Source organism: Mauremys mutica, chromosome 15, assembly GCF_020497125.1.
Source record: "Mauremys mutica isolate MM-2020 ecotype Southern chromosome 15, ASM2049712v1, whole genome shotgun sequence".
Classification (NCBI taxonomy): domain Eukaryota; kingdom Metazoa; phylum Chordata; order Testudines; family Geoemydidae; genus Mauremys; species Mauremys mutica.
The window spans coordinates 19,547,803-19,565,527 of record NC_059086.1 but is presented as its reverse complement, the minus strand read 5'-3'; the positions used below and the strand labels follow the sequence as shown (position 1 = coordinate 19,565,527).

Genomic DNA, 17,725 nt, shown 5'->3' with positions numbered 1-17,725 from the left:
CCTCCTCCACAGCAGCCAGTGACCACCAAGGCTCAGGGCTGGACCCCTGCCCTAGGGTGGTGCTAGGGGGCCTGGGCTGCAGGGAGGGGGCTGAGTGGGGGGGGTCAGTGTCAGGGGATGCTGAGTGCGGGATTGTGGGGGGGCATTCAGGACGGTGATAGGGGAGCAGTGTGGGGGGATGGGATCCGGGGGGGGCGTTCAAGAGGGTGGGGAGAGCAGTGTGGGAGGGTTCGGGGGAGGCGTACGGGAGGGTGGGGGGAGCAGAGTGGAGGGGACTGGGTCGGGGGCATTCAGGGGGGTGGGGAGAGCAGTGTGGGAGGGTTCGGGGGAGGCGTACGGGAGGGTGGGGGGAGCAGAGTGGAGGGGACTGGGTCGGGGGCCTTCAGGGGGGTGGGGAGAGCAGTGTGGGAGGGTTCGGGGGAGGCGTCCGGGAGGGTGGGGGGAGCAGAGTGGAGGGGACTGGGTCAGGGGGCGTTCAGGGGGGTGGGGAGAGCAGTGTGGGAGGGTTCGGGGGAGGCGTCCGGGAGGGTGGGGGGAGCAGAGTGGAGGGGACTGGGTCAGGGGGGCATTCAGGGGGGTGGGGAGAGCAGTGTGGGAGGGTTCGGGGGGGTGTACGGGATGGTGGGGGGAGCAGAGTGGAGGGGACTGGGTCAGGGGGGCATTCAGGGGAGTGGGGAGAGCAGTGTGGGAGGGTTCGGGGGGGCGTACGGGATGGTGGGGGGAGCAGAGTGGAGGGGACTGGGTCAGGGGGGCATTCAGGGGGGTGGGGAGAGCAGTGTGGGAGGGTTCGGGGGGGTGTACGGGATGGTGGGGGGGAGCAGAGTGGAGGGGACTGGGTCAGGGGGGCATTCAGTGGGGTGGGGAGAGCAGTGTGGGAGGGTTCGGGGGGGTGTACGGGATGGTGGGGGGAGCAGAGTGGAGGGGACTGGGTCGGGGGGCATTCAGGGGGGTGGGGAGAGCAGTGTGGGAGGGTACCGGGGGGTGTACGGGATGGTGGGGGGAGCAGAGTGGAGGGGACTGGGTCAGGGGGGCATTCAGGGGGGTGGGGAGAGCAGTGTGGGAGGATTCGGGGGAGGCGTACGGGATGGTGGGGGGAGCAGAGTGGAGGGGACTGGGTCAGGGGGGCGTTCAGGGGGGTGGGGAGAGCAGTGTGGGAGGGTTCAGGGGGGCGTTCGGGATGGTGGGGGAGCAGAGTGGAGGGGACTGGGTCAGGGGGGCGTTCAGGGGGGTGGGGAGAGCAGTGTGGGAGGGTTCGGGGGGTACGGGATGGTGGGGGGAGCAGAGTGGAGGGGACTGGGTCAGGGGGCGTTCAGGGGGGTGGGAGAGCAGTGTGGGAGGGTTCAGGGGGTGTACGGGATGGTGGGGGGAGCAGAGTGGAGGGGACTGGGTCAGGGGGGCATTCAGGGGGTGGGGAGAGCAGTGTGGGAGGGTTCGGGGGGGCGTATGGGATGGTGGGGGGAGCAGAGTGGAGGGGACTGGGTCAGGGGGGCATTCAGGGGGGTGGGGAGAGCAGTGTGGGAGGGTTCGGGGAGGCGTACGGGATGGTGGGGGGAGCAGAGTGGAGGGGACTGGGTCAGGGGGGCATTCAGGGGGGTGGGGAGAGCAGTGTGGGAGGGTTCGGGGGGGCGTACGGGAGGGTGGGGGGAGCAGAGTGGAGGGGACTGGGTCAGGGGGGCATTCAGGGGGGTGGGGAGAGCAGTGCGGGAGGATTCTTATTGGCTGAAAGGCCTCCCCTCCCCCCACATTTCTAGAAGGTTCCATGGCAGTTGCTCCTAACTGACATGTGGTGGGGAGGGGCCAGGCCCCGCCCTTTGCTCCCATTGGCCAGAGCCTTCCACGGCGGGGAATGTTCCAGCCAATAGGAACTCAGGGGGCACTAAGTCCCCTGCCCCCTCAGAGTCTTTGGGGCGCAGTTCTGACCCACAGTCACACTGTATGGGTGCGGGCAAAGGGAGCGCAGGCTGGGGGAGGGGTCGGGGAGAGATCCTGGCAGCAGGGGGGGCAGCGAGGGGAGCACCGGCTGGGGGAGGGGTCGGGGAGGGATCCTGGCAGCAGGGGGGGCAGCGAGGGAAGCACCGTCTGGGGGAGGGGTCGGGGAGGGATCCTGGCAGCAGGGGGGGCAGCGAGGGGAGCACAGGCTGGGGGGGGTCAGGGAGGGATCCTGGCAGCAGGGGGGGCGAAGGGAGCTGTGGGAGGGGTCGGGATCCCAGCAGCAGGGGGTGGGGCAGCGGCAAGGGGAGCGCAGGCTGGGGGTGGGAAATCAGGGAGGGATCCAGCAGTGGGGGGGGCGCAGGTTGGGGGGGTCAGGGACAGATCCCAGCAGCACCCCTGGGGGCCAGAGGGAAAGGTCACCCCCACATTTTATTCTTTCTCCCTTTAGAAGCCCAGAGCAACTGAATTTACTAGCTTGGGGCACTGGGGGTGAGACACAGGTGAGACCAAGCTCTGGGAGGGGAGTGGGGGCCAGTGGTCAGAGCAGGGGGGCTGGGAGCCAGGACTCCTGGGTTCTCTCCCTGGCTCTGGGAGGGGAGTGAGGGCCAGTGGTCAGAGAAGGGGGGCTGGGAGCCAGGACTCCTGGATTCTCTCCCTGGCTCTGGGAGGGGAGTGGGGGCCAGTGGTCAGAGCAGGGGGGCTGGGAGCCAGGACTCCTGGGTTCTCTCCCTGGCTCTGGGAGGGGAGTGAGGGCTAGTGGTTAGAGCAGGGGGGCTGGGAGCCAGGACTCCTGGGTTCTCTCCTGGCTCTGGGAGGGGAGTGAGGTCCAGCGGTTAGAGCAGTCCAGCCTCTCCACTTTCACAGGAATGCAGAGCTCATATGGAGCCGGTGGGGGGGAGAAGGGCGCCCCCGAGGGGTCCCGGGGGTATTACCGCACAGCCCCCTTTGACCCCCGCTTCCCCAACACAAACCAGACCCGCAACTGCTACCAGAACTACCTGGGTGAGTGGCAGAGGGCCCTCAGGGGAGGGGGGACTAGGAGCCAGGACTCCTGGGTTCTCCCCCTGGCTCTGGGAGGGGAGTGGGGTCTAGTGGTTAGAGCAGGGGGGCTGGGAGCCAGGACTCCCGGGTGGGGTAGTGATGAGGGGTTGGCTATGGGGGGCAGGGCGGTGAGGTTGGATCACTGGCGCCTCCTTGTGGTGGCAGAGGATAACATGTGCTGTCTCCCTGCAGACTATTACCGCTGCCTGAAGACACTGGGGGCGAAGGGAAAGGACACCAGGCCGTGCCAGTGGTACTACCAGGTCTACAAGTCCCTATGCCCCATCTCCTGGGTATGTGGGGTGCCAGGACCCCGGGGGTACCCCCCACTCTGCACTCAGTGGGAGAGGAGGGGAAAAGGTCCCATGCCCTGTTCCCTACCCGGCTGAGCCAGTCAGTCCCCTGCCCTGGGGCTGGACGGGAGCCGGTACCCCCAGGGGAAAGGGCCCCTGCGGGGAGGGGGGCTGGGCCCTGCTCTGTGGGGGGGTGGGGGGCCCTGCTGCCCCCTGCTGGGAGGGCTAGGCCCTGCTCTGTGTGGAGCTGCCCCTCTGGGTGTGACCCCCACCCCTAACCCCGTTTCTCTCCCCCCAGGTGAAGCGCTGGGACGAGCAGCGGGAGGACGGCTCCTTCGCTGGCAGGATCTAGGCCCAGCTGCTCCTGGGGGTGCTGGGGGGGGGGGGCAAACCCACAGGCCCTGCCCTGTGGCGAGGCCCTGCCCCCTCCGGCACATCCTCGCTGGCTCCTCACAGACCCACAATAAACCTGCTTCTTGCATAATTTGGCTCTGGAGTCCAAGTGTCCTAGTCCCCATAGTGCTCCCTCTGAGGAGATCCCCCGCGAGCCTGGGGGCTGGGTTTGGGGAGCCCCAGGCGCTGAGCCCAGAAAGCCCTAGGGGGGACGCTGGCTGGCACAGGCCCGACCAGTCCCACTGCATCCCCTCCTTGCCCCCCCCCACACGCTGCCCCCCAACTGCATCCCTTCCCCCACTGCCCCATTCTCCCGACACTGCCCGCTCCCTCCCACCCACTGCCCCCACATCCCGTGTCCTCCCCTCCCCCCTCATGCCCCTCCCCCTACATTTGCTGCCCCACGGTGCCCCTCCCCCATGCATTGCTCCCCATATCATGCCCCTGCCCCCGCACAGCGCTTCCCTCTGCCCCCTCCCACACACCACGCTCCCTCCCCCACTCACGCCTCCCCCATCGCACCCCTACCCCCCATTGCACCCCACTGCCCCCCTCGTGCCCCCTGCCCTGACATACACCGTTCCCCCTCCCCCACTCACAGGCCCCCCCACATTGTGCCCCTCCCCCACCCATGCCTCCCCACCGCACCCCTTCCCCCCACATTGCATCCCCCCACTACCCCCTCGCGCCCCCTCCCCTCATGCTGCCCCCAGACACCCCGCCCCCACTCACTGCCCCCCCACCACGCCCCCTCACCCCCCAACCGCTCCCTCTCGCTTGTGGCCCCGCACCCCCTTTGCTCTGCCCCTCCCCGCCCCCCAGCTCCGTGTCCCCCGCCCCGTCGGAGGGGCCCCGCTTCCTGGCCCGGCTCCTTTTCCTGCCCCCCCCCCCGCCCAGCACCGGCCGGGCGGGGGCGGGGGCCATCCGCGCTCAGTGACTCCGGCCCCGACTGGCAGCGGGCTGGCCGCAGAGCTGGGGCTGGGCTGGGGGTCGCGCCCCACCGAGGGGCCATGGGGCGGGCGGGGCAGCCCCCAGGCTGGAGCTGAGCGCGGGAGCGGAGCCCAGGAGAGGAGACGTCCGGCCCCCCGACGGGACTGGGTAACCCCCCCCCCCCCGCTTTCCTCTGGGGCAGCAGCTGGGGAAGGGTCGGGTGAGGAGTGGGGTGATCGGGGGCCAGCCGCGGGGAGGGTCAGAGTGGGGTGATCGGGGTCAGCCAGCCGGGGTGGGGAGTGGGGTGATCGGGGGCCAGCCGGGGGGAGGGTCGGAGTGGGGTGATCGGGGGCCAGCTGGGGGGGGGGGTCAGAGTGGGGTGATCGGGGTCAGCCAGCCGGGGTGGGGAGTGGGGTGATCGGGGGCCAGCCGGGGGGAGGGTCGGAGTGGGGTGATCGGGGTCAGCCAGCCGGGGTGGGGAGTGGGGTGATCGGGGGCCAGCCGGGGGGGTCAGAGTGGGGTGATTGGGGGTCGGGGTGGGGAGTGGGGTGATCGGGGGCAGCCAGCTGGCCCACAGCCTCCCCCCTCCCCCCTCTGACCACTAGCCCCCACTCCTCACCCAGAGTGGGGGCCGGAACCCAGGAGTCCTGTTACCCCAGCCAGGCTCCTTACAGCTTTGGGGCCTGGGGGTCTCCCCGATGTGGCGCCTCTGTCCTGCGCCCTGGGGAGGGGGAAGCATTTGAACCAATAAAGGGCCTCGAAAGACAGCGCGAAATGGCCCTGGGCTCCCTCCAATTCAATGGATCCCAGCTCCCCCGGCCCCCTGCCCCCCCAATGCCGCTGGCTCTGGGGCGGAGCGGGAGGGGGGCTGGTAGCCAAATCTAACTGGGTGGAAGTCACTGCCTGTGCACTGGCAGGACCAGAGAGAGAGCTGGCCCCCAACCTACCCCCTTCCCCACTCACCCCAACATCCCAACCCCCAACCTACCCCCTTCCCCACTCACCCCAACATCCCATCCCCCAACCTACCCCCGTCCCCACTCACCCCAACATCCCATCCCCCAACCTACCCCCTTCCCCACTCACCCCAACATCCCATCCCCCAACCTACCCCCTTCCCCACTCACCCCAACATCCCAACCCCCAACCTACCCCCTTCCCCACTCACCCCAACATCCCGGCCCCCAACCTACCCCCTTCCCCACTCACCCCCAACATCCCATCCCCCAACCTACCCCCTTCCCCACTCACCCCAACATCCCAACCCCCAACCAACCCCCGTCCCCACTCACCCCAACATCCAACCCCCAACCTACCCCCTTCCCCCCTCACCCCAACATTCCCTCCCCCAACCTACCCCCTTCCCCACTCACCCCAACATCCCATCCCCCAACCTACCCCCTTCCCCACTCACCCCAACATCCCATCCCCCAACCTACCCCCTTCCCCACTCACCCCAACATCCCTTCCCCCAACCTACCCCTTCCCCACTCACCCCAACATCCCATCCCCCAACCTACCCCCTTCCCCACTCACCCCAACATCACCTCCACAACCCTACCGCTTCCCCACTCACCCCTACATCCCAACCCCCAACCTACCCCCTTCCCCACTCACCCCAACATCCCATCCCCCAACCTACCCCCTTCCCCACTCACCCCAACATCCCATCCCCCAACCTACCCCTTCCCCACTCACCCCAACATCCCATCCCCCAACCTACCCCCTTCCCCACTCACCCCAACATCCCATCCCCCAACCTACCCCCTTCCCCACTCACCCCAACATCCCATCCCCCAACCTACCCCTTCCCCACTCACCCCAACATCCCGGCCCCAAACCTCCCACTTCCCCACTCACCCCAACATCCCAACCCCCAACCTACCCACTTCCCCACTCACCCAACATCCCATCCCCCAACCTACCCCCTTCCCCACTCACCCCAACATCCCGGCCCCCAACCTACCCCATTCCCCACTCACCCCAACATCCCATCCCCCAACCTACCCCCTTCCCCCCTCACCCCAACATCCCATCCCCCAACCTACCCCCTTCCCCACTCACCCCAACATCCCGGCCCCCAACCTACCCACTTTCCCACTCACCCCAACATCCCATCCCCCAACCTACCCCCTTCCTCACTCACCCCAACATCCCAACCCCCAACCTACCCCTTCCCCACTCACCCCAACATCCCAGCCCCCAACCTATCCCCCAACCCCCACATCCCAACCCCCAACCTATCCCCCAACCCCCACTCACCCCAACATCCTGGCCCCCAACCTACCCCCTTCCCCACTCACCCCAACATCCCAACCCCCAACCCCCCCCTCACCCCAACATCCTGGCCCCCAACCCACCCCCTTCCCCACTCACCCCAACATCCCAGCCCCCAACCTACCCCCCTCCCCACTCACCCCAACATCCCAACCCCCAACCTACCCCCCTCCTCTCTCCCCCCAACATCCCGGCCCCCAACCCACCCCCTTCCCCACTCACCCCAACATCCCAGCCCCCAACCTATCCCCCAACCCCCACATCCCAACCCCCAACCTATTCCCTAACCCCCACTCACCCCAACATCCCGGCCCCCAACCCCCCCCTCACCCCAACATCCCATCTCCCAACCTACCCCCCATCCCCCACTCACCCCAATATCCCATCCCCCAAACTACCCCCATCTCCCACTCAATCCAACATCCTGGCCCCCAACCTGCCCTTCCCCCCTCCCCAGCAGCTGCAGCCTCCCGGCCCCTCACCAGTGCCCTCTGCCGGGTCTGGCTGCCGGCTCCCATCCGCTCTGGCTAGGCCCCTGCCCTGGCACAACTGCCCCGCTCCTGCCAGCGCTCTGCCATGGCCGTGTCCCCCCAGGTGCCCGGCGCCCCCGACACCATGTTCTCGGAGGAGCGGAAGGAGGGCAGCCCCCGCTTCGGGAAACTCCACTTCCCCGTCGGCCTCTGGATCAACTCGCCCAAGAAACACTTCGTCAAGATGAGCCGTCGCTGGCCCAGCGTGGGCTCCGTCAGGTACCGGCCCCCTGCCCCCTGGAACGACCCCCATCCCTCCTGCCCCCTGGAACGGCCCCTCCCCTCCTGCCCCCTGGAACAGCTCCCCTCCCTCCTGCCTCCTGGAACGGCCCTCGTCCCCCCTGCCCCCTGGAACAGCCCCCCTGCCCCCTGGAATGGCTCCCCTGCCTCCTGCCCCCTGCCCCCTGGAACGGCCCCCATCCCTCCTGCCCCCCCGGAGTGCCCCACAGCCCTCCTACCCTGGTATCCAGCCCCCTGGATCAGCCCCACGGGCCCATCTACCCCTGTATCCAGGCCCCTCCTGCCCCCAGATCAGACCTGTGGGCTCATCTACCCCAGTATCCCTCCCTCTCCCTGCCCCCCAATCACACCCACAGGCCCATCTATCTCAGTATCTTGCCTCCTTCCTGTCCCCCCAGTCAGTCCATGGGCCCATCTCCCCCATTATTGCCCCCTTCCTGCCCCCCAGGCCAGCCCCCCAGACCCCTCCAGCCCACCCTCCCAGCCTCCCCGCTCCGCTCAGAGCAATGGGCCCATGTAACCCGGCCTCCCGCCTTCCCTCCCCAGGTCCACCTCCTCGGACACCGCCAGCCGGGGCAGCGAGCCGGTGGAGCTGCGGCCCCCCGGCAAGGCGAAGGCGGGCCGCCACCCGCGCCGCCCCACCCGGTTCCCCCGCAGCACCAGCAGCGGGGCGGGCGTGGGGGGCGGGCGCTGGGGCAGCGAGAAGAAGCTGGCGGATCTCATCGACCCAGTGCCCGAGGACCTGGTGGAGCTGTCCAGCCAGCCGCAGCTGCCGGGCATCCTGAAGATCTTCGGGGGCGCCATCTCCCGGGGCGCCAACTACAAGAGCGTGCTGGCCACGCCGCGCTCCACGGCGCGCCAGCTGGTGCGGGAGGCGCTGGAGCGCTACGGGGTGGCGCCGGAGGAGGAGGAGGGGGGCTACGTGCTGTGCGACGTGGTGGGCCGCTTCGAGGGGCCCGGTGGGGCCTGGCAGGCCGAGCACCTGCGCCCCGTGGGCGACACCGAGCGGCCCCTGGTGCTGCAGGACGTGTGGAAGCCCAAGGCCGGCCTGTCGCGGCGCTTCGAGGTGCGGCGGCGGCGTGACGTGGAGAGGGTTGGAGAGGCCGAGGATAACGAGACGGCGGGTGAGGCTGCGGTGGGGGCTGCCCCCATCCCCTAGGTTGTCCCAGGCCGGGAGTCATGGGTCCCCTGGGCATGCTAGGCTGGGAGCCACGGGACCCCCGGGCATGCCAGGCCGGGAGCCACAGGACCCCGGTCATCTCCCAGCCAGAAGTTATGGGGTCCCCCAGTCATCGTCCATCTCAGAGACATGCCCCCTCATCTTCCTGCAGCCAGGAGCCACGGGACTCTCTGTCGTCCCCAAGTTCGGAGCCATGGGGCCCCCCCAGTTATGTCCTGCCTTGGAGCTACAGGCCTCAGGTTGTCCCCGGGGGTGGGGAGTCGGGTTGGGGATCCCTGAAACCCCTAGAGTGGGGAGCCGGACAGCTCCCTCTGAGGCTCCCCCTTCTCGCCCCCCCAGGCATCAACGCCCAGGCGCGGCGGCTGCAGAAGAGCCGCTCACGGGCGGCCTCGGGGGGCCCGGCCCCCAAGGAGCGGGCCGACAACTTGTCCCTGCGCCGCAGCATCAGCGACATGAACCTGAGCGCCCGCAAGCGGCGCGAGCGCAAGGCCGTGCTGAGCGTGGCGGGTGCCGAGGTGGGGCCGGCCGGCCGGCGAGGAGCAGGAGGGGGAGGTGGCCCCGGCCCAGGAGGCAGAGCCAGCGGACGGGGGCGCAAAGTCCGGGGAGGCTGAGGACTCGGTGGACGGGGCCAACCTGGAGCAGCTGTCCCAGTGCCTGATCCAGCCCCCCACCCAGCACCCCTACTTCCTGCTGCTGCTCGGCTGCGACAAGCAGGTAGGGCAGGGGGCTCTGTGGGGTGCTGGGCTGCAGGGAACGGGGTGGGGGTCAGCAGGGGGCGCTGGGCTGCAGGGGGCAGGGGCTCTGTGGGGTGCTGGGCTGCAGGGAGTGGGGCAGAGGCTCAGCAGGGGGTGCCAGGCTGCAGGGAGCAGGGTAGGGGGCATTGTGCTGTGGGGGGCACCAGGCTCGGGGGGGCAGAGTGGGGGCTCGGAAGGGGGCGCTGGGCTGCGGTGCAAGGTCAGTAGGGGGTGCTGACTCCAGCCCCCAAGACCATTTCCTCCCCACTATGGTTCAGCAGAGAGCATGCTGGGAGCATAGCTTTCCCATAATGCTTTGCACCCTCTGGGTCAACCTTGGGGGAGGGAAGGGTTGGTGGGAGCGCCCCAGGGTATGGGGGAGAGTGCAGTAATGGAAGAGCCCATTTTAACATAGGAAATAGGGGGCTTCCCAGAAGAGACAATTTTAGCCAACAAAAATGGGGGTGCAACAGCAGGATGGCCCATTTTCTCACAGAAACTGGGGGTGGGGCAAAAAGGGTAGAACCCATTTTATCATAGAGGGGATTCCTGGGAGAGCCCCCCGCCCTCCAAGAGTGGTGGGGTGCCACAGTGGGAGAGAGCCCACTCCCCCCTCCCCAAGGCCAGGGGTGGTGCAGCAGGAAAGCCCATTCCCCCCCAGACAGTGGGTGTTGTGCGGTGGGAGAGCCCATTCCCCCCCAGAGGGCAGGGATGGCATGGCAGGAGAGTCCATTCCCTCCCAGAGGGCAGGGGTGGCATGGCAGGAGAGTCCATTCTCCCCCAGAGGGCAGGGGTGGCATGGTGGGAGAGCCCGTTCCCCCCCAGAGGGCAGGGGTGGCATGGCGGAAGAGCCTGTTCCCCCCCAGAAGGCAGGCTGATGCTGTAGGAGAGCCCACTCCCCCCAGAGGGCAGGGGTGGCATGGCGGGAGAGTCCATTCCCTCTAGGGTGACCAGACAGCAAGTGTGAAAAATCAGGACGGGGGTGGGGGGTAATAGGAACCTATATAAGAAAAAGCCCCAAATATCGGGACTGTCCCTATAAAATCGGGACATCTGGTCACCCTAATTCCCTCCCAGAAGGCAGGGGTGGCATGGCGGGAGAGTCCATTCCCCCCCAGAGGGCGGGGTAGTGCTGTAGGAGAGCCCGTTCCCCCCAGAGGGCAGGGGTAGCATGGCGGGAGAGTCCATTCCCTCCCAGAGGGCAGGGGTAGCATGGCGGGAGAGTCCATTCCCTCCCAGAGGGCAGGGGTGGCATGGCGGGAGAGTCCATTCCCCCCCAGAGGGCGGGGCAGGCCCGCTTTCGATGGCACTCCCGTGTTTTGACGCCATTTTCCCCCCGTCGCCCCCCAGGATTTTGTGATCTATGTGATGACTCGGCGCCGGCACGTCTTCGGGCGCCGCCCCCAGCCCGACAAGGGGGGCTACGTGGACACCTTCCTCTGCGCCCCGGACATCCTGCCCCGCCACTGCTGCGTGCGGGAGGCCGAGCCGGCCCCGGGGCCGGCCCTGGTGCGGCCCTTCCGGGGGGCGGCCGTCACCCTCAACGGGGGGGCCCTGGTGCGCGAGGCGGCGCTGCACCCCGGGGACCTGCTGGGGCTGGGCCAGCACTTCCTCTTCATGTACAAAGACCCCCGGACCCCCCAGCCCCGGCCGGCCTGGCTGCCCCGGCCCTGGGTCTCGCCCGGGCTGGCGGGTGCCTTCTCGTGCCAGGCCTGCGGGCGCTCCCTCCAGGAGAGGCAGGACGCCTTCCAGGCCTACGTGGAGAGCCGGGAGCCCGAGCTGCGCTACCGGCCCCAGGAGGAGGAGGCGCTGCTGAGGGAGATCGTCCGGCTCCAGGGGGCCACCGCCTTCAACCTGGCCCCGGCCTTCCTCCTGGGCCTGTGCCTGGAGCACTCCACCCGCGTGCTGGAGCCCAGCCACTTCCCCCGCCTGGTGGCCAGGATGGCCCAGCTGATCAAGGAGGCCGTCTGGGTAACGAGAGGGGGGTGGGACAGGGGATCGGGGCTGGGGAGCAGCAGTGGTGGACTAGCCACTGGGACAACGGGGCCCTGTGCCCAGGCTCCCAGCCAATTGGGGGGCCCTGGAAAAATGGGGGCCCCAACCCGCTCTGCCCACCCACCCAGCGCTCCTACCAGGGGCATGGGGGCTTGGAGTGCCGGGTGGGGGACCCCATGTCCCCAGCAGCAGCACACGGGGGTGGGGATGGACTGCAGGTAGAAGGGGTGGGGAAGGGGCCCCACTTGGTCTGGCCCAGGGCCCCACAAAACCCCAATCTGCCCCTGGGGGTCAGGGACTCCTCCCAGAGTGGGGGAAGGGCAGAGAGAAGAATGGCTGGGGGCAGGGCCCCCTGTGTATCCCAGGGTGGGGGCAGGGCTGGGGGTGGGGGCCCCCATGTGTATCGGGGGGCAGGGCTGGGGGAATGTGACGGCAGCCCCAAGGCCCGTTCCGGATCAGCTCTTTCTTCCCTGCCAGGAGAAGATCAAGGAAGTCGGGGACCGGCAGCCGGAGAAGTGAGTGAGACCCCAGGACCCTGGCCACACCCCACCCTGGGCATGGGGGCTCCCTGTCTCGCCCCCCTCTGCGGCAGCGGCCAGGGTGGGGGGAGCTCTGTCCTCGGACTCCAGCCCCACGCCAGAGGGGTTGTATCTTAGTGCCGGGCGAGGGGACCCCAGATACCCAGCCCCCGCACCCACCCCAGAGGGGCAGTTAACCCCTTCAGAGCTGAGTATGTCCCATTGGAAGCTGCTAAGAATTGGACAGGGTCCCAAAGGGCCTGGGGAGGGGGGAGGGTGTCCCAACAGCTCAGATGATCCCCCAGTCGCTCCCCCCACCCCTCTCTCTCCTCCAGCCAGCAGGACAAGGGCCTGGTGGGGGTGCTCAGCATCGAAGAGGTGGCGGCCGACTTGCGCCCCCTGATGCTCTGGATGGCCAACGCCATGGAGCTGCTCAACCTGGTCCAGAGGAAAGTGCTGGACATGGAGAAAGAACTCGACCTGGAGGGTGAGCAGGACGCCTGGGTTCTCTCCCCAGCTCTGGGAGGGGAGTGGGGGCTAGTGGTTAGAGCGGGGGGGGGGGTTGGGAGCCAGGGTTCTCTCCCCCATAGGGGATGGTGGGGTGAATCCCACAGGGATGGGATGAGCTCGGCAGCGAGCGCAGCTCACAGAGCCCCACGTCCGACCCCCTTTGTCCTCTCCAGGAAGTTCCCATGATGCTTTGCTGTCCAGCGACCTGGAGACCTGCGACGAGGCCATGGCGGTGCTGGACGAGGTCATCATGTCCACGTTCCAGCAGTCGGTGTATTACCTGACCAAGGTGAGCTCAGCCCCCCTGCAGCCCAGCGCCCCCTAGTGCAGCCCTAGGGCATGGGGCCAGCCCTGCCCGGCCGGGGAGAGCCCCCTGCTGAGCCCCCCGCTCCCTGCAGCCCAGCGCCCCCTAGTGCTGCCCTAGGGCATAGGGGCCCATCCTGCCTGCCTCGGGAGAGCCCCCTGCTGAGCCCCCTGCCCCGCTCCCTGCAGCCCAGCACCCCCTAGTGCTGCCCTAGGGCATCGGGGCCCGTCCTGCCTGCCTGGGGAGAGCCCCCTGCTGAGCCCCCTGCCCCGCTCCCTGCAGCCCAGCGCCCCCTATAGCCCTGCTGGCTCATTGCCGCCCATGCCCCGTGTTTAACCCTTTCCTTTCTGGGCAGACGCTGTACTCGGCCCTGCCCGCCCTGCTGGACAGTAACCCCTTCACTGCCACGGCGGACCTGTCCCACGCCCAGGAGCTGAGCACCATGCCCCAGGGCATCCGTGGCACCCTGGCCATCTACCAGGCCACGCTGGAGCTGACCCGGGAGTGTGAGCTACACCCCGACCTGGTATCCCAGACCTTCGGCTACCTCTTCTTCTTCTCCAACGCCTCCCTCTTCAACACCCTCATGGAGAGAGGTGAGGGGCTGGGGGCCCGGACGCCTGGGTTCTCTCCTGCTCTGGGAGGGGAGTGGGGTCTAGTGGTTAGAGCAGGGGAGCTGGGAGCCAGGACTCCTGGGCTCTCTCCTGCTCTGGGAGGGGAGTGGGGTCTAGTGGTTAGAGCAGGAGGGGCTGGGGGCCAGGACACCTGGGTTCTTTCCTGCTCTGGGAGGGGAGTGGGGTCTAGTGGTTAGAGCAGGGGAGCTGGGAGCCAGGATTCCTGGGCTCTCTCCTGCTCTGGGAGGGGAGTGGGGTCTAGTGGTTACAGCAGGGGGAGCTGGGAGCCAGGACTCCTGGGTTCTCTCCTCGGCTCTGACAGAGGCTCTGTTCTCATGAGCCAGACTCAGTGAATCACAGGCAGCCCGAAATCCCAGCCACCCTCCCCCTGTTTCCTCCCATTGTCCCATCCCCGGATCAGCAGGAAGGCAGCTCTTTCCTGGCCATGGGCCCCGGGGCGGAGCAGGGCAGGAAATGGGTCCGTGCCAGGAACCGGGGCAGGAGGGGCAGGAGGGCAGGGGGCTCAGTCAGTGGGGGGCCAGGAACCACTGTGGGGTTGGGAAAGTTTGATCAGAGGGGTATTGGGGGGGTTGCTGGGGCTACCCCAAATCCTGACTCTGAGGCAGGGCACCCAGCTGTGTCTCTTCCCCCAGTCTCAGCCCCTGGCTCCCTGCCCCCCACCTCTCCTCCACCCCCACCGACCGTTGCACCCCCGCCCCCACATCACAGTCTGCTTCACCCCCTGCCCCCTCGTACCGCTCATGTCTCATGGTGGGTGAGTGGTCAGGACACGGGGATGGGCGGGGGTGGGTGGGTGGATGGATGGATGGAGGTTGGGAAGGTGGATGGATGGGAGGAAAGGCGGGAGGACGTCTGGGAGGGAAGGGGGGGATGCCCGGGATGGGAGGTGGGGGGACGGATGAGAAAGAAGGTTGGGGGGTGGCCGGTGGGAAGGTGGGGGGACGGCTGGGGAGGAAGGTGGGGGTGTAGGTGGAAGGGAAGGCTGGGGGACGTCTGAGAGGGAAGTGAGGGGACGCCCGGGAGGGAAGGCGGGGGGATGGATGGGAGGGAAAGTCGGGGGACTGGCCCGGGGAAAGGTGGGGGGACGGATAGGAGGGAAGGTCGGGGGTGGCCGGGGGAAAGGTGGGGGGACAGATAGGAGGGAAGGTCGGGGGTGGCCGGGGGAGAGGTGGGGGGACACCCGGGAGGGAAGGTCGGGGGTGGCCAGGGGAAAGGTGGGGGGACGCCCGGGAGGGAAGGTCGGGGGTGGCCGGGGGAAAGGTGAGGGGACGGATAGGAGGGAAGGTCGGGGGTGGCCGGGGGAAAGGTGGGAGGACGGATAGGAGGGAAGGTCGGGGGTGGCCGGGGGAAAGGTGGGTGGATGGATAGGAGGGAAGGTCGGGGGTGGCCGGGGGAAAGGTTGGGGGACGCCCGGGAGGGAAGGTCGGGGGTGGCCGGGGGAAAGGTGGGGGGACACCCGGGAGTTAAGGTGGACAGATAGATGGACGGGTGGGTTGGAGGGCGGATGGGTGGCTGGATCTGCCCCAGGGTGGGGCCGAGGCCCAGCTGCCCTGGGGGTCCCATCCAGCCCCACCCTGCCGTGACTGTGGGTCTCCTGCTCCCGGCGCCAGGCACCGGGGGGCCCTTCTACCAGTGGGCAAAGGCCGTGCAGATCCGCACCAACCTGGACCTGGTGCTGGACTGGCTGCAGGGCGTGGGGCTGGGCGACATCGCCGCCGAATTCTTCCGCAAGCTCTCCACCACCGCCAACCTGCTCTGCGTCCCCAAGACCAGCCTGGTCAAGGTGAGGGGCCGCCTGCAGGGGGCGCCGCAGAACTGCACCAGTGGGGAATGGGGTCCGGGACCTGTCCCCTCTAGGGGGCGCCAGCTCCCATCCGGCCCCAGGGCGGGGACTGGCTGGCTCAGGGGGGCGGGGAATGGGGCCCGGGGCCTGTCCCCTCTAGGGGGCGCCAGCTCCCATCCGGCCCCAGGGCGGGGACTGGCTGGCTCGGGGGGCGGGGAATGGGGCCCGGGGCCTGTCCCCTCTAGGGGGCGCCGGCTCCCACCCTCCTGCAGCTCCCAGGGATCTCACCGTCTCTCTGCTCCCCCCAGGCTACCTGGTCCCGGCTGCGCAGCGACTACCCGGCCCTGACGCCCGCCCAGCTCCACCATGTGCTGAGCAACTACCACCTGGGGCTGGGGCGCCCGTACCCCGAGGGCTGGAGCCCCCCGCCCGAGGAGAGGGAGGAGATGGCGAACAGTGAGTGCCAGTCCCCCACCAACCCGCAGCCCCTGCCAGCCCTGCCCCCCAGCTCTGCCAGCCCCCACCACCCCTGACCCGCAGCCCCCACCACCCCAGCCCTGCCCCCCGCCCTGCCAGCCCCCCTCTCCCGACCCGCAGCCCCCGCCAGCCCAGCCCTGCCCCCCAGCCCTGCCAGCCTCCCCCACTCTGACCCACAGCCCCCGCGAGCCCAGCCCTTCCCCCCCCAGCTCTGCCAGCCCCCCTCACTCCTGGCCCGCAGCCCCCGCCCGCTCTCACCCCTCTCCCCTCCCCCAGGCGAGATCTTCGAGAGTTTCTCTGACCACCCGCCCCTGATCCTGCCCAGCGAGGGGTTCCGGCTCTGCCCCGCGGCCCCGGTGACGGACGACGCCCTCCACCACCAGCTGTGCCGCCTGCGCCGCTTCCTCTGGGACCTGGAGCAGGCCTCGCTGCCAGCCAACCAGCGGGCGGCCCATGGGCTGGAGGGCGGCCAGTGAGCGAACCTGGCACCGAGCGCCTGCCGACGCCCCCCCCACCTTCCCGGGCTCCCCGGCGGGGGACGGGGGTGTCAGACATCGTAGGGCCTGGACAGCGACGGGGGGGCGTCACCCAAAGTGTCTCCCCTCCGGGAAAGCGGGGACCCCGATGGGATCCCCTGGTGCTGGGCTTGGAACGAACTGTGTATTCCAATAAACCGCGTCTCTGTGTCAGCACCCGTCTCTGCCAGCAGGGGGCGCTGGGGGCGTCTCCCTGCAGGGGTGTCTGAGGGTGTCAGCCAGAGCCCAGTGCTGCCCCTGCTGGTGTGTTTGTGGTGGGGGCTGGGGGCCAGGACTCCTGGGTTCTCTCCCTGGCTCTGGGAGGGGAGTGGGGCCTAGTGATTAGAGCATGGGGGGGGGGGCTGGGAGCCAGGACTCCTGGGTTCTCTCCCCGGCTCTGGATGAAGAGTGGGCCCTAGTGGTTAGACATTGGGGGGCCTGGGAGCCAGGACTCCTGGGTTCAGGCCCTGGCTGGGGAAGGGGAGTGGTGTCTAGTGGTCGGAGCGGAGCTGGCCCAGCTGGGTCTATATTTATCAATGGCGTCAGTCCCGAGCGTGATTTAATCCTGGAAACTTTAGCTGGGGAAAGACGCATGAGCTCATCTCGCCCGGCTGCAGGCCACCCCACCTCCCAGCACCCAGCCCTGCCCCCGAACCGCCCATCAGGCACCCGGGGGGGGATCAGTCCCCCAAGAGGTGAAGGGAAAGAACCCCGGAGTCCTGGCTCCCAGCCCCCCTGATCTACACCCTAGACACCACGTCCGTCCCCCGTCCCCCCGGCCAGAGCTGGAGATGGAACCCAGGAGTCCTGGCTGCCCCTCCCCTCCCCACCCCACACTCCAGTAGGGGGCAGAGCCCATCTCACCCCCACCCGGTTTTTCCCTGGAGCTGGGGTTGGGGGGGAACATGGGGGTACAGGGCCAGGCAGATGTGGGGTCCAGGAGTGGGGTGGGAGGGACCGTGGCTGGGGGCAGGGTGGGCATCAGGCCGGCTTTAAATACCTGCAGCTGAAACCGATCCGCAGCGTCAGTGAAATCCAGCTCGGCCCAGACAGCCAGAGACAGGTGCCACCTGTCGCGGGATCCCCCAGCGCCCCACTGCAGCCGCCGGCAAAGGGCAAAGGGCACCCGGCGCGCTGGTCCCTGGCTCGCCCTCCGCACGGCCCCACAACCGCCCTCCGCACGGCCCCACAGCTCAGCCCCAGCTCCCAACACGTGTGTCCAGGCCACACCTACTGCGACAGGGCCCCGATCTCAGTGACTCTGTGTCTGGGCAGCGCCCGGCCCGACGGGGCCCCGATCTCGGTGACTCTGGGTCTGGGCAGCGCCCGGCCCGACGGGGCCCCGATCTCGGCGACTCTGTGTCTGTGATTTGGGTGAGGAGTTCAGGTGCTGAGCCAGGAATAGGACCCAGGAGTCCTGACTGAAGGTGCAACAGTC

General features: G+C 68.7%; 2 protein-coding genes across 5 annotated transcripts; both read left to right on the top strand.

Annotated features, from left to right (window-relative positions):
• Window positions 1–1,747: 1,747 nt before the first annotated feature.
• On the top strand, window positions 1,748–3,738 carry LOC123350131 (cytochrome c oxidase subunit 6B2). Of its 4 annotated transcripts, none has more exons than XM_044988531.1 (4): window positions 1,748–1,939; window positions 2,797–2,934; window positions 3,166–3,236; window positions 3,565–3,738. In XM_044988531.1, exons 1-4 carry the CDS (start codon window positions 1,936–1,938, stop codon window positions 3,616–3,618), a joined length of 267 nt encoding a protein of 88 aa, XP_044844466.1. In that variant the 5' UTR covers window positions 1,748–1,935; the 3' UTR covers window positions 3,619–3,738. The 4 variants fall into 4 exon arrangements, with proteins under 4 accessions (XP_044844466.1, XP_044844464.1, XP_044844463.1 ...); XM_044988529.1 differs by having other exon boundaries at window positions 1,756–1,933; window positions 3,166–3,266; XM_044988528.1 differs by having other exon boundaries at window positions 1,756–1,939; window positions 3,166–3,266.
• Window positions 3,739–4,611: 873 nt separating this feature from the next.
• On the top strand, window positions 4,612–16,337 carry LOC123350556 (ras-interacting protein 1-like). Its single transcript, XM_044989187.1, has 13 exons — window positions 4,612–4,757; window positions 7,461–7,615; window positions 8,183–8,760; window positions 9,156–9,331; window positions 9,384–9,530; window positions 10,901–11,521; window positions 12,023–12,060; window positions 12,399–12,550; window positions 12,747–12,862; window positions 13,233–13,473; window positions 15,123–15,295; window positions 15,604–15,751; window positions 16,049–16,337. The coding sequence occupies exons 2-13, from the start codon at window positions 7,482–7,484 to the stop codon at window positions 16,246–16,248; spliced, it is 2,724 nt and encodes a 907-aa protein (XP_044845122.1). The 5' UTR covers window positions 4,612–4,757; window positions 7,461–7,481; the 3' UTR covers window positions 16,249–16,337.
• Window positions 16,338–17,725: the final 1,388 nt, after the last annotated feature.